A 14,951-nucleotide genomic window follows, 5' to 3' on the forward strand; every position below is an offset into this window, starting at 1 on the left:
GTTTTTTTGTCAGCTGGAGAACATTTCACAAAATCAGATGTTTTCTCGGTCAGATTTTGATTCCCACTGTTCAGGGAATTTCAGGGAATATCTGTAATTAATTCTGTAAAACTGCTTTTCCACACGTGGAGAATCAGGGGATCTGATTATTTTTTGTTTGGATCAGAAAAGGAGCTGTAGTGTTTCTGAGTTTTATCAGAACTACTCAGCCTAATGTGCCACACCACGTCAACAAAAAAGGAGAAACCTCACTGCTGCTGCTCTCATGTTTATTTCACACAACCCACAGTGTGTGTGTGTGTGTGTGTGTGTGTGTGTGTGTGTGTGTGTGTGTGTGTGTGTGTGTGTGTGTGTGTGTGTGTGTGTGTGTGTGTGTGTGTGTGTGTGTGCGCGTCCCTAACTTGTCGCTTTCCTCGACGGCTTCTTCCTCTGCTGCGATTCAATCAGTTTAACGCTGTTGCGTTTGATCTCCTCGCGGGTTGGAGAGCAGCCCTCCTCCTTTTCACCCTCCTCGTCATCCTCCTTCGGCTCAGGAGAGTCTGTGAGATGGGGTGAAGGAAGAAAAGGTAGATTCTCAGTGGAGACGTCGGCACCAGCAACAGACGGCCTTGAGCTCGAGGCCTGGGAGGCACCAACCCTGCGAAGGCCGAGCTTTTTCATTTAAGTTACCAACTGTATATTTCTGGCCCATCGGATCCACAACAAATTCAGATAAGAAACTAAACTTTTTTCAATTTTAATAACACGGGAGGTCCCTGATATTGACATTCAGCACGACAGACCAGAAGAGGAAGGAAATAAACGTAAATAAAAGTCCATAAATCTACAAGAACGTGCCTGAGAATCTTCACATTTCTGGTCTTTTGACTTCCTGTAACCGATTCAAATAAAAAAAAAAACTCGTTTCATATCAAAAGGCTTCGTTTCAAATTAAAAATGCTCGTCTCAAATTAAAAACCCTTGTTTTAAATGAAAAGCCCTCATGTCAAATGAAAAGCTCTCATTTAGAATTAAAAGCCCTCGTTTCAAATTAAAAAACCTTTATTTCAAATTAAAAGCTCTCGTTTTAAATTAAAAGTGCTCGTTTCAAATTAAAAACCTTTGTTTCAAATTAAAAGCCCTCATTTCAAATTAAAAGAGCAAGTCCTATATTAGGTTTTTACCTCATGTTGAAAAGTTGTTTCAGCACGCTCTCACTTCCATGTTTCCATTAATAATTTTAAATTACATTTCCTCCATTTTCAAACAAAAGCTGAACTTCACCTCCCATTTCTTTTCGGGGAGTTTTTGTCTTTAACAGTTTTAAGATGCCGAATGCATCCGGTCCCGGAGGCTGGTCCTCACCTGAGGGGGAGGCCGGTCTCCTGTTGTTCCTCGGGTCCTCCGTGTTGTGTTCTTCCAGCAAGTCGTACACCTGAGACAGAAGAAGAGGAGTTTGCGGGGAGATTCATGATCACACCTATTAAACAACTTCACTCTGTTTTCTCCAAAGACTAGAAAGCTGAGAAGTGACACATCAGGTAATTTAAATTCATGACACCTTTAAAAAAATAAAAAATAAAAAATAAAAAACACCAAGTACAAACAACTGATGGAAGATTGTTTCTAAATGAGAATCTGGAAAAAATAAATAAATCACCACATAGAAAGTGGTGTCAGCACCTTGTTTTGGTCAAGGGCGCCAACGTCGGGTGCCTGCGTCAACTTCTGTTCCCGTAGTTTTTGAAGGCGGGCTCTGATGTCCATCAGTTTGTCTACGCTGTTAGAAGCGGATATGTCGGGCAGTCCCTGGAAAAAAAAAAAGAGTCGAGCAATTCAGAAAACATAAAAGTCAAAATATAAACGAAGATTAACTTTGAGTTTTTTTCAGATAATCATTGAAAATTCATGGAAGAGATTTCTGTTGTAAATTCCTTGAATAAAACTGTGGATGGCAATTAAACAGCTCCAGAATGATTAAAACAAAACAATATATATATATTTCTCATCATCTTTTTGGTAAGTTTAATTGTAAAATGGTCTTCCAATGGTGCCGTTTGATTGACACCTAAATGTTGGGTAAACCTGGACTGAACATAAAAGTGTTCGTAGCCTCTGGGCCTGAATAATGAGGCCCGATGCGGAAGTGTCTTAAACTGCAATACCACCGAGTGCCACTAGAGGTCAGCTCCAAAAAGTCTCCGGCTCCATAGACTCCCATTCAACTTCTCTCAAAGTTCTCAGTCAATAAAATGTCTCCACCAGTTATCTCGGTGTTGTTAGCAAAAGTCGCTTTCTTATTAATTCTCTGGAGGTCCATCTGAAAATAATCCCTCATTCATTGGAAAATAAGCCTGAAAAAAGTTTTTTAGGGGCGTTTTGTTTGATTGACAGGCCTGTGGTCCAGTCAGGTTACAACTGCCGCTGGGGCGGGACGTAGAATCGTCGGGTTTCCAATCAGATTGAGTCAGATCCACCGCTCGCCCAAATATGGTCATTTCCTTCTCCAAGATGGCGACGGCCTAAATCCAAACTCGAGGCTTCAAAACGTCCGTTTCACAAACCAAACGGCTGACGTCACCGCTCGGTGGTAAAAGTACGTTAAGATATGTTTATTATTACAAACTACAGATTTAGAAAGGAGCGTGGGTTTGAGACGCCACAGAACGGCTTCTTAACTTGGAAAAGTTTGAATCTATCTTTTTAAAACTGAAATAAAACAGAAGAGTGAGAAAGTTTCCCAGAGGGGCGTTTCTGGTTCCAAACCTCGACGGGTATGCCGCTCAACAGGAAGTAGAGGTTGTTGACGCCCCACTCGGTCGTGTCCAACTGGTCCTGGGACCGCTTTACCTCGGCCTGCAGTCGCAGCAAGCGCTCCTTCACCTCCTTCAGCTGGGCTGAAGTTTCGTCCTTCAGCTTGTTGAACCTTCAAACAAACAGACGGCGGTGCGTTCAGGATCCTACACTATAAAAAAAAACTAACAACCCCGTGAAGACGTGATAACATTTTTGATGCTCCCGTTTGAGGGCGCTTTTTTTTCTTTTTTTTTTTTTTTTAAAGCGTTCTCGTCCCAGCTGTTTCCAGAAGCGATAAACGCGACGTGCGGATCAGATATTAAAAAAAAAAAAGACAGCTTGTGAAAACATTTCAGAGGAAATCAGCAGAGGCATCAGTCACCCCCCCCCCCCGACATCACACGGCCTACGAGAAGGGATGTTGTTAACGCGTCCGTCTCGCGCTGTCAGACTGATAAACCTTCAATCCGGCCACGAGCCGCCTGTCTGGGGGGCCGCCGGCGTCCCGACGCGTTCAAATAACCATCAACTCCTCATTAGATAAAAAAAAAACAACCTTCCACACATCAAACTACGATCTGCCATGTGATCTACAAGACAGACGCGGTAATCCGGGCCGACGGCTCGCAGCGCTGGAATGAACCCAGCGGGACGACAGCAGATGTTACTTCCCCGTTCTTATTCAGTTTCGCTACTCGTTCAAGGCTTTTTGTTTCGTTTTGTTTTGGTGCCAGTGAACGCACCTCAACGCTGCCGGGTTCTCGCTGAACTTCAGCTCCGTGTAGCGCAGCTCCAGTTCGCTCAGGCGTCTGGTCTGCTCCTCGATCTCGTCCTCGTAGCCGACTTTGTCCTCGAGGAGCTGCTCCTTGGTGGCTCGCTGTGACGACGTGACGGGGGACAAGCTCCCGTTAGGACAGCAGCCAGCAGGCTTTCTGGCAATGTTTTATAGTCCAATAATAATAATAATAATAATAATAATAATAATAATAATAATAATAATAGTAATAATGATAATAACAACAATAATAATAACAATAATAATGATAATAATAGAAAAACTAGGCATAGTAATAACAGTAATAATGATAATAGTAATAATAGTAAAACAATAATAACAATAATGATAACAATAGTAATGATAGTAATGATGATGATAATAATAATCTTAGCTTGCAAAGGGGAATTTTACAGGTATGAAACATTGTGTGCACATTAAACACAAACCTAGAACAGACTGCAAATGAGAGAAATGTACAATAATAATTGGGCAGCTTGTGTCTACATTACAAAGCACTCGAGAAAAGCCCAAAGAAATATGATGTTTCCCTCTTCTGGGTTCCACATTTTGGAAAACACTCTTTTTCATGGATTCATTAGATGATATGTGTGAATGGGACTTTGGTCGGGATACCTGGTCCTCAGAGAAGGCCACAGCCTCCCGTAGAGCCTCCATTTCCTCTATCAGCATCAGGTCGGACTCCGAAGCGAGAGAATGACGCTCTGCACAAGCACATATGGACACTTCATTACATACATAACTTGTTTATGTTTACAGTATGAAAAGTGGACGCGGCTTCCAGGTCGGAAAGATTATGCGGAAGCGCCTTAATCTGCAATACCAGCGAGTGCCACTAGAGGTCGGCTCCAAAAAGCCTCCGGCTCCATAGACTCCCATTCAACTTCTCTCATCAAATCCAAAGTGAATAAAATGTGTCCATCAGTTATCTCGGTGTTGTTAGCTAAAGTCGCTCCTTCTTATTAGTTTTCTGGAGGTCCATCTGAAAATAATCCCTCATTCATTAGAACATATGCCTGAAAAAGTCGCGTTTTTTTAGAAGCGTGTTTGTTTGATTGACAGGCCTGCGGTGCAGTCGAGTTACAGCTATCGGTGGGCGGGACGTAGTATCGTCAGGTTTCCAATCAGATCGAGTCAGATGATGGATTAATCTTCTAATCTAAGCACATATTGGTGATTTTTTTTTTAATTATTTTTTTTTTTTTACACAACTTTGTATTTTATCCCGTCTTTCATCTCCGGGACCTCTAAAAGCGACGATACGTATCTGATAGTCGTTCCTCCACCTACCGCGGCGCTGCATGACTTCAGTGGCAGGATCTGAGTGCGCTGCTGATGCTTTAGTTTCCTGCATGTGGAAAAAAATAAAAAATAAAAACCTCAATCAAATACTAATTTACAAATTGATTGTTCCCATTCGTTTTCACCCAAACCCCAGATTTGATCGGTTTTCCGTTCGTACGTGCTCGTTCAGCCGGCGCTGCTCCGACGGGCTGGAGATGTATTTTTCCATTTGCTTCTTCAGCTCCTTTTTCTCCGCCAGCAGTTTGTACAGCTCGTCCTCCATTTCTCTTTTCTTCTCCAGAACCTCGTGTTCCATCTGAACCATCTTATCCTGATGAGACCAAAGGAAAAGATAAAGTCACGTCGCTTTTATGAGCTTCTTTTTTTTCGTAACTTTGAGTTCAATAAAAGATTAAAAGTAAAATATTTGTGTGATGTGCAGCGTGATTATTATGACAGGAATTCATTTGCATATAATTGTTTTTCAGGTTTAAAATCAAATTGTTTTATTGTCCACTAGAATTTTTTTTAATTTCTTCAATTTTACCGCAAAAAACAACTCACTTAAAACTCTGCAAATTACATCGCAATTATTAATTTTTTTGAAAATCTGCCGTAAAAATAAAAAAAAATTTAGATTGCAACAGTGACAAAAAAAAACTCAGGAAGAGGTCTCTGCTGTAATGTGGTATTGTTGACAGCAGGTGTCAGCAGAGATGCCATCAGTTGAAACACCCCAATAAAAACACTAACTCCGGACCACAAACTGCTGTTCTTAAAGATGTGGTCGAAAAGTCAAAATTACGTTCTGAAAGAAATCTTAGAAAATAAAGCGCAATAAAAAATATGCCTCCCGCTTTTTCTGGCACCAACCGGAGGACTCGTCTCTCCACGTCTTTGTCAGGTTCAGGGTGGTTTGTGAGGGCGAAGGCTTACCGCTGCGCCACCGGCAGACGTCGTCGCATTCTCCAGCCTTTTCTTCGCTTCCTCCAATTCCCCGTCTCCGAGGACGACCGCTAGCTCCTTCTGGTCCAGGACCTTCTCCATCCCGCGGACCTCCTAACAAAAACAGACCATCAGATTACTCGTATACAGAAGCAGGATTATTTTTGGTTGACGTTGTATTATATGCAGTTTACTAGCAGCAGGTTCTCCACAATGCGCTGGTAGGCGTTCCGGATGTTCTGAGCCTCCGTGATCTTCATCCTGATCTTGTCTCGTTTGTTGGAGAGCTGTCGTACTTGCTGGCAACAGAGAGTAAAGCCGAAAGCGATTTTGACCGTTATTATATATTAGAAGATTAAAACGACTCATCCTCCGGGAAGATAAGTCCGTTAACTCATAATAATAATAATAATAAAAAACTATTTGTAGAGCACCTTTCACAAGAAATGTAGCTCAAAGTGCTTCACAGCAAGAAAATGACATGGTGTTTCACATAAAAACAGATATAAAGGGACATTTAACAATATAGAAAAGTAATGAGATGCATGAGAAACAGATCAAATACATAAGAACAAATAAAATGCATAAAATCAAACAAATACAGTTAAAATATAAAATAAGCAATATGCATTTTAAAGGCGCGGTCGTTCATAAGTAGTTCTTACGATCATAAACAAAAGTTCATTGAGTTTAAAATGACACTTTGTATAAATGATGAATTTTAAAAGAGTATCTGTAAAGTGAAAGGTGTCGTGATGTTCTGTGTAGTTTCCAGCTGCATCTTTTGAGTAGTTTTTTTATTTTTTATTTTAGGAGGTTCGACGAGTCACCTGCTGCAGCGAGTCTTCACAGTCCGCAGCCAGATCTTCCATCACGCTCCTCAACTCCTGCAGCTCCTTCAGCCTCGCTTTCTTTTCCGCCAGAATGCCCTCCATCCGGTTGTGTGCGTTGATCTGAACCTGCCTCCTCCGCTTCTCGATATCTAGTTTTTTCTGAATGAGGGAAAAGGAAAAAAAAACACACAACACCAGAAATACATTTAATGCAAATAAACATCCTCATTTGGAAGAAAAGTGATAAGATAAGATAAGATAAGATAAGATAAGATAAGATAAGATAAGATAAGATAAGACTTTATAAATATCGCAGCGGGGAAATTCAGTTGTCAAAACAGGTTGGAAAGATAAGCACAAAAAAAAACAAAAAACAAGAACAACTATAAATACGCACAAAAAATAGAAAAGAATAAAAATATATATTTTTTTTTAGGCAAAATGTAAAGAACAAACAAAACAACAACAATGTACACACAAGTTATATACACAAAATGAATAAATAAATGATAACTTACTTCAAGAGGCAGTGCAGCGAGGTCGTCGTCATAGCTGTCCGAGTCCTGGCTCGTTGCTCTGACCTCCGCCTGCTTCTCTAAAATTGGAAATGAAGCTCTATTGAACCTTTTCAGATATTTATTTTTGCAGCTTTAAAAATTAAAACCTTTGTGTGTGTACATTTTACAAACGAGCTAGATTGCTTCAGGGCTCGTTAACTAGCGAAGTTAATTATATATAAATATTTAAAAAGGAGACGCACTTGTCTGTAATTTCACAGCGGAAGTCTTTTATGTTCTCTAAACCAAACAGGACGTTCTCGACGCTATATGCCAACTAGCTCAGCTGACAAACTTTTTACACACCTGAGGTTTTCATTCGACATCGAGTTCTTCCTTCTCTCGCCTTCTTAGAGGTGATAAAATTCATTTTTACTGTTAACTCACAATCGTACTACTCAGCTTGCTTCAGTTAACGTAGCCCTCGTTCACGTGCGCTCAGTGTTTCGCAGGTTTGTTTTCAAATCATTCGATTTCAGTTGTCTGGTTGCCAACAACGCCCTCCTTGGCAACTGTTGCTATGCCCGAATTAAAAAAAAAAAAACCCAGTAACTATGACAACTGCGGCAAAATTCTTAGTAATTTTTTTAAACAGCAGGTTTTTGAATTTTAGACAAGAGTAAGCTTTAACTTTTCTGGATGCCAACAATCAATTCTGCTGACTGAAAATCACAACTACCTCTAGCCAAATGGCGGCTCTGGCTAACTCGCTAAGCTTTATACTGGCTAAAAAAAATTGCAGACTTTTCACGTTTCATTTCACTTAAAAAAAAACAAACAAAAAAACAATCATCTTTGCAATATTTCACAAATTTTCAACATTATTTTGAAAATAAAATTTATATCAGGCATTTCCTGTATTGGGTTTTGTTTTTATTTTATGTGACTACAACATTCACGTCAACATTTTGAGTCAACAAGTCAAATGAAAGGCAATGAAAAGAAAACAAATTAATAAAATGTTGCTATTAATATTTAGAGATACGTACATATAAAAGTTGCACAATTATAATACACAATTAGAAAAACTTTTTTTTAAATATGCTCCAACAAATCTAAGGAGGACATCTCCAAAATGCTTTTCTAATACAGATAAGGAAACTTTTTCTTACTGACAAAAAAATCAACACGTTTTCTCCAGCTAAAGTTCTCAAATGATCTTGTCAAGGAATTAAATTTTTCAGGCATTTGCTGAAGTTAAAAATGAAGTAATTTTTGTAAAACAAGAAACAAGAGCAGCCCAACAATAGATCCCTGTGGAACACCACACTGAAACCAATGTCCTCACAAACTGTTACAACTATTTATTTTTTAATGTTTCAAAAAAAAAAAAAAATTCTAACATTAGCACAACAGAAGAAATGCTTTTCCATTTAGAAATATTTATTTTTTTCAAGTGCTTATGGTTTAAGTACATTTGTTTTGTTACTGATGGCTCCTTCTTGCGATGCTGAAATCGGCAGGACGATTTTAGGCATTTGAAACATGTTAAGAAAAATGTGACGCAGTGAACGGTCTCCTGTTGACGTGTGGAAAGTCGCCGTAAATTGCAGTTTTATCGGCCACTTTTTTTTCTCAATGGTAACCCAGTCCATGACGACTGAAGTGGCAAAAGAGCGGGACGGTGATAGAAAGACAAACAAACTGCGAACAAAAAAACAAAAAGAAAAATATTAACTAGCATCAAAATGATCTTATGCAAAGACACAACATATAAAAGCTGGCTTTAAGCTACTAGTTAGCAAATATACGAAGTTAGCTGAGTTTTACAGAATGTCAGCTACTATTAAAAGCCGCCAAATAAATGCTAACAGTCAGCTGTTTGGTGTTTTGTTTTTTTTATAGCTAATTGACAACTCCTGCTTGGACATTTCTAACTAAAATGTTTAAGAAAAATGAGAATGCTGAACGTACCTGTATGATAAACATGGTGACGACTCCCGCCCCCGTGCTGAGATAGTTTCTGGCGAACCACTCCTTCAGTTTGTTCACACAACCCTGAAAAGGTAAAAAAAAAAAAATTATACAAGTTATGTTTTATTCATACAGAACCTAAGCAATACATGCATTTCTACACAAACGCCCTGTTTACAGGTACGCCAAGAAATATCCTACAAAATCTGTTGCCTTATCATCCCGCCATTTGCCAAATGCCATTTATAATCACGAGTTGAATCAAATGAGATACAGATTTTATTTTTTTTCCTATTTCGAAGAGCTCTCTGAAAACCCAGGAGTTCGTGCTAGTAACCTCTTCCCAGTTGGGCGCGATGACAGAGTTGCAGGGGTCTATCGTACAACAAGAGATCGGTACGCTGCCCTTCCAGTCCGCCGCACCGTGAACTCCGCAGCACCTAAACTGTAGAGGAAACATACTTCAAAAGGAATGAACATTTATGGTATTTGAGAGCTGGGGAAAAGCATAACGTATGTAACATATCAGCAGCACAACATGTTCTACACACATGAAAATATTAGTCAGAAATACAGTGGACTTAATTTCGACCTCTTTCTGCAGCGCCCCCTGCTGGTTGGACATCTAAGATTTGTTTACATATGAAACAAGCTGCTTTTTGAGCAAAACTAAAGACTGTATTATACAAATCGAGGTCTAAAAATGAGTTGCAACTTATAAGATATAAAATATGTGAAATGAAAAGTTCATAAGTGATGATCGTGTTTTGTAATCAATTAAAAAATATCTTTCAGTATTTCCAACTTTTATTGCATCTTTGTGATCTATTTGTGCATCAAAGGCCATTTAAAAACAATTAAAAATATTTTCTTTTTTACCACCCAAAAATTAAAAAAAATTAAAAATCATCACACACACTTTGTCCTTTATTTCTATGAAAATGAATAAATTAAATAATTAAAGCTTAGATTTTTTTTTAAATTTTTTTATGTGACAAGTGTCCTCTAAAAGTTAAGCTATTATTAATTGAAAAACAAGGCATGAAAAAGCAGAGCGGTTTGTCGTTTACCAGCTGCTGCACAGCGTCAAAGTCATTTTTGAGGGTCTGGTTGCTTTCTGGACTCGACTGTCTGTAGATCTCCAAGCTTCGCATCATGTCTCTCTCAAAGTACGTGTCGATCTGCACAACAGAAAGAAGAGCAGCCGTGTGTGCAAAGCAGGTCGTGATGAAATCACGAACCTCATCACAGACGTTTATCTGGAGAAGTTTAGTCTGAAATAACGATGTCAATCAGTCTGTTTGTCTGGAGGTGTTAGGGTTTTTTTTTTTTGGGGGGGGGGTTCTCCGTCAATCCACGATATCTCAAGAACACCTCGAGGGAATTTCTTCAAACTTGGCAAAAATATTCACTCGACACAAAGGATGAACCTGATGGGTTTGGTGGTCAAAGGTCAAAGTTCAAGGTCACCCGTTCTCGTGAACGCGATAGCTCAAGACCCGGAGGGAATTTTTTTTTCAACTTGATACCAACGATGAACTGATACGACTATGGTGGTCAAAGGTCACTGTGCCGTCACATTGGCCTGTTCTCTTGAACGCGATATGCGAGGGACGTCTGGAGGGAATTTCTTCAAATTTGTCACAAATGTACAATTGAATTGGAGGATGAACTGATTTGATTTTGGTGGTCAAAAGGTCACGATGGGTTCACAACCATTTTCCACTGAGCGCGATATCTCCGGAACGCCTTGTCAAAATCTCTACAAACATGCGTGTACATTGACAGCTCAAGTGGTGATCAGAGGCCTACAAACGGCAAGTAGTAAACCTAGTTTTACTCAACAATCCCTCCCAGCGCTCAACCTGCCGATTCCTTTTCATGACATTTATACGTTCGTCAATAAAGAAAACCAATCACCTACCTCTCTGCTGTAGACCAGGAACAGACAGGCCATGGCCAGCTCCACCAGCATCAGGATGAAGAGCAGGACAAAAAACTGGAGGGAACACAACTTTAGATTCAAATTTGCCTAAACAGCACTTTAAGTTTGCTATTTTTTTAAATTTTTATTGGACTGCGGTGTGTGTTCATAGAATAACAGTCATTGAGAATGAAATGTTCAGACTCACAGATATGAGCATGCAGCGGTTCTCCCTCATCCCTCCGAGCACTCCCAGGTAACACACGCAGGTGACGAGGGTGCCGGCGACCGCCAGGGTGTTGGAGGGGTAGATGGGCCAGAAGGTGGTGACGAGAGGGGCGAACTTGGAGTGCATCATCTGGAACTCCCCGAAGGCCACCACGAAGGCGCCGCACAGCTCCAAGGGCGAAAAACACCTCGTGTTATTATTACAAATATGCGAGTTTAGATTCGTGACAATTTCCCTTCAAATTTCAAGTTAAATTAACATGAGAAACTTAATGACCGTAGAAGATCTGTTTTGATGATTTCCGCACACGTTTAACGTTATCTAACTTCAAATGAAGACTAAAAGGCACGTGAGGAATTTCAAATTTGTGACATGAACGACCTGTGCAACACCAACCCAGTTTCACTGAGTAACTGAGCACATGTACTCGAGTACTGAAAGACAATTTCGAGGTTCTTGTACATTCAGTAGTGTTTATGTGAAAAGAAATAGTTTTTAAGTCAGCACCTGAGCAATCCAGAAACGGGGGGGAAAACCCTGTAATCAACTCGCCCCCGTGACGAAATTCATGGTAAAAAAAAATAAAATAAAATAAAAAAAAATTATCTAAATAAAATAAATCTAAATAAAGCAAAAGTGAAAAGTGTCTAGTTTTTGACAAAGTAAAGGAAAACAGGCTAAAAAGGATTTTTTATTTATTTATTTTTTTAATGAAAATGAACAATATTTGTTCGGTAAATCAAAATCACTAAAGAGTGAAAAACATTCTAACTAATTTAATTGATATTAGTTGAGCTAAAGATAATGTTTATGGAGAGAAACAAACATTTTGACTACTTCAGATGGTTAAACAGGAAAACCTGTAGTAATCTTATTAAACTCATTAGAAGAGATTAAACCACTGATTCAGTTTCATTTTTTGGCTTGAATGAATCAAACTTTCTGTGCAACATTATGCTCTCTAATTCAACACAACCGGGAATTACACGAAGTGGACGGGAACTTAAAATGGTGATGTAGCGCCCTCTTGTGGCCCAACACGAGTCTATTAAGTGCCTCTAGAATCGAAACCATCGATCAGATTGAATCAGATTGCAGATTCAAACAACGACAAGCGTTTCTTCAGTTTTTAAGGAACCATGTCACCTCATCTTCTTTTATATTTACAAGTAAAAGCAGAACTTAAATCATTTGATTGGTGATTATCGGGGCTAAACTTCCCATTGGCTCAGAGCATGGAGGCCAGAGGATGATATTTTAGTATTGGTCTGCAAAACATTTCAATTGTTGGTGTCTGTTTCTGTTACATTTGCATCTGTATATATGTAGTTGGACGCGGTTTCATTTAAATAACAGTTTGAGGCCCAAATAGGTAAAATTATACATTACGTCACTTTAAAAAATAAAAAAGCAGAACAATGAAAACAAGGCATCACCGCTTAACGTTGTTTTCCATCTTTCTGCCCGTAATCATCCTCCCATGACCCCCTCAGATGCATCTTGTGACACACTGAAGGGAACTGAACCCTCCGGCTGAGAACCGCGACTGTATAAAATAGTTTAAACTACATTTCCAGCAGCTGCAACAGTGAAAGGCTGCAGACACACTGAAGCATCAAGTCCAATAAACCACACAAGCTGATGCTTTCCCAGAATCAATACTTTTACTTTTGATGCAAAGAAGGATTTTTTTTTTTTTTTTTATATGCAAACTTTAACTCATAATGGAGTATTTTTACATTGTAGTACTTTAAATTGTACCTATCTGAATAATTTGACTACTTTTTTTTAACCACCGTCAGTTTTCAAATTAAATACACTGATCAATACGGTATGGATCCCAAAAAGAGCCTGACTGACAAATCCTTAGCTTTAGACATGTAAATGAATGTATATTTTGTTTTCAATAAATGACAAGAATAATTTAAAAAATTGCCCATCAAAGTATCGACCCAATTTAAACGTAAAAATGATTTTAAAAAAATATGTAGAATATGGAATTTGAAGGGAATAGTGCAGAAAAATGTCATAAAAGTGAGAAAACAAATGCGTATTGAAATTTCGCAACTCAATGGGACGTTTCAGTGAATTAGATTTTTCCTACCGCGCTAAAAACTAAAGCGAAATCTGAAATCATAATGGAGACAAAAGTACGATATAGGCTCGCTAATAGCTAATTAGCCCAGCTTTGTATTCATGTGATTTTATTTGTGGTTTAACAGCTTGAAATCAGATGCACTCGCATGTGTCATTTTCAACCTACCCAGCAGAGACAGTTGAGAATTACCAGCATAGATTTCAGGCAGTTTACGTGGGAGCGATTCATCTTTCCTGTTAAAAAAAAAAAAAAAAAAAAGTTTGTTTTAACAAAATCTTTTTCAAAAAAAATTCTGAATACTAGATTTTACATCTTTGTGACAGACTTGTGAAGGAGAAACGGGTGAAGCTGGTGCTCCTGTTGGTGTCGGCGTGTTTACAGGACACCTCTGTTTGATGTGACAACATTCGAGCCACAGTGGAAACCCGAGTCTCCTTTAATCATTATTATCTGCTCTTATCTACTGATTAACTATTTGTTACCTAACCATCCAAGAATGTGATTTGTGAAAACAGCTTACAGCAAGTAGCTGTTTTCCTTTTTCACAAGTCAAATACATTTCAGTCATGTCAGTTTAATTATTCAAGTTGTTATATATTTTTTTATATTATACACTCAATGTCAAAACAGTCAATTTAAGGCTGCAAAAATTTAAAAAAATTACAAATCTATTCTAAAAACTTGTCTTGTGACTGACTTCCTTCTAATTTCACTTCATGTTTTTTTATAAAGTGTTCAGTTATAAATCGAGATATCAAACAAGCCTTACCTTCGTACGGCAGTGAGATGCAGCGAGCGGTGTTTTGGTGTCCTTCCTGACATTCCCGGTGTTAACTGACGACAAACGGATACGAGGAGGAAGAGGAAACGAGAGGGAGGAGAAAAGGCCAACCGAGGCCTCCGTCCACCGACCTAACATCTACAGGATCAACAGTGAAGAGGAGGAGCGTCCGCAATAATAAAAGTGGAGCGCTGCTGAGAGAAGTCGGGTAATAAAAATATAAAAAGGTGGTTTCACATAAATAGTTGAATTTTTTTTTTTAGTTTCCTCCAAAAGTAGAGTGGAAAACTAGATGTTTTGTTACGTCCACTGACTTTATATAAAAGTGGACGTCGTTTCCAAGTCTGAAAAGTGAAGCCAATGCAGAAGTGCCTTAAACTGCGATACCGCCGAGTGCCACTAGAGGTCGGCTCCGGCTCCATAGACTCCCATTCAACTTCTCTCATCAAATACAAAGTTGATAACTCCCTTCTAGTTTTCTGCCGGTCCATCTCAAAATAATTCTCTCATTAATTAAATATATTAGGCCTCACAATGCGGGTTGTTTGGGGGGCGTGTCTGTTTGATTGACAGGTCCGTGGTGCAGTCAGGTAACAGTCATCAGGGGGGGGGGGGCCAGGGCCCTTGAAGATAAGAGTCAGATTCATCGCTCGCACAATACACAACGTAAATGCACCGTTCATCACATCTTTTTACTTACTGCAGAGAAAAATTTAAATAAAACATACATTACTACAGGAGGAAAATCACCATAGAAACCTTTACTGAAAATAAAAACAAAAACAAATCTGACACAGGAGCACGAAGAACAAACT

The 14,951-nt window shown here is 39.0% G+C and overlaps 2 protein-coding genes across 3 annotated transcripts; both read right to left on the reverse strand.

The window, feature by feature from the left end:
* Positions 1–368: 368 nt before the first annotated feature.
* On the reverse strand, positions 369–7,509 carry LOC138622586 (coiled-coil domain-containing protein 183-like). The gene is made up of 13 exons (XM_069701468.1): positions 7,497–7,509; positions 7,152–7,228; positions 6,631–6,792; positions 5,995–6,099; positions 5,792–5,914; positions 5,034–5,186; positions 4,862–4,919; positions 4,187–4,275; positions 3,519–3,652; positions 2,746–2,905; positions 1,663–1,788; positions 1,345–1,414; positions 369–539 (listed from the first exon to the last, which is right to left on the reverse strand). Exons 1-13 carry the CDS (start codon positions 7,507–7,509, stop codon positions 397–399), a joined length of 1,413 nt encoding a protein of 470 aa, XP_069557569.1. The 3' UTR covers positions 369–396.
* Positions 7,510–8,041: 532 nt separating this feature from the next.
* LOC138622582 (leukocyte surface antigen CD53-like) lies at positions 8,042–14,284 on the reverse strand. 2 transcript variants are annotated; one of them, XM_069701462.1, is made up of 8 exons: positions 14,125–14,284; positions 13,521–13,588; positions 11,237–11,425; positions 11,029–11,103; positions 10,175–10,285; positions 9,442–9,544; positions 9,105–9,188; positions 8,042–8,834 (listed from the first exon to the last, which is right to left on the reverse strand). In XM_069701462.1, exons 2-8 carry the CDS (start codon positions 13,581–13,583, stop codon positions 8,746–8,748), a joined length of 714 nt encoding a protein of 237 aa, XP_069557563.1. In that variant the 5' UTR covers positions 13,584–13,588; positions 14,125–14,284; the 3' UTR covers positions 8,042–8,745. The 2 variants fall into 2 exon arrangements, with proteins under 2 accessions (XP_069557563.1, XP_069557565.1); XM_069701464.1 differs by having other exon boundaries at positions 9,442–9,549.
* Positions 14,285–14,951: the final 667 nt, after the last annotated feature.

This window comes from Brachyistius frenatus, unplaced genomic scaffold, assembly GCF_029030835.1.
Source record: "Brachyistius frenatus isolate BFR_SWC_R1_liver_20210118 unplaced genomic scaffold, ASM2903083v1 Contig_37, whole genome shotgun sequence".
Taxonomy (NCBI): Eukaryota; Metazoa; Chordata; class Actinopteri; family Embiotocidae; genus Brachyistius; species Brachyistius frenatus.

Excerpts from the sequence above, each read along its gene's own strand:
- LOC138622582 (XM_069701462.1), bottom strand. The coding sequence starts at position 13,583 with ATGAATCGCTCCCACGTAAACTGCCTGAAATCTATGCTGGTAATTCTC. Across the intron at positions 9,189-9,441 it reads TCGCGCCCAACTGGGAAGAG|GGTTGTGTGAACAAACTGAA; the intron begins GTTACTAGCACG and ends TTACCTTTTCAG. Across the intron at positions 8,835-9,104 it reads TCACCATGTTTATCATACAG|TTTGTTTGTCTTTCTATCAC; the intron begins GTACGTTCAGCA and ends TTTTGTTCGCAG.
- LOC138622586 (XM_069701468.1), bottom strand. Across the intron at positions 5,187-5,791 it reads CGTCTGCCGGTGGCGCAGCG|GATAAGATGGTTCAGATGGA; the intron begins GTAAGCCTTCGC and ends TGGTCTCATCAG. Across the intron at positions 2,906-3,518 it reads GAGAACCCGGCAGCGTTGAG|GTTCAACAAGCTGAAGGACG; the intron begins GTGCGTTCACTG and ends GTTTGTTTGAAG.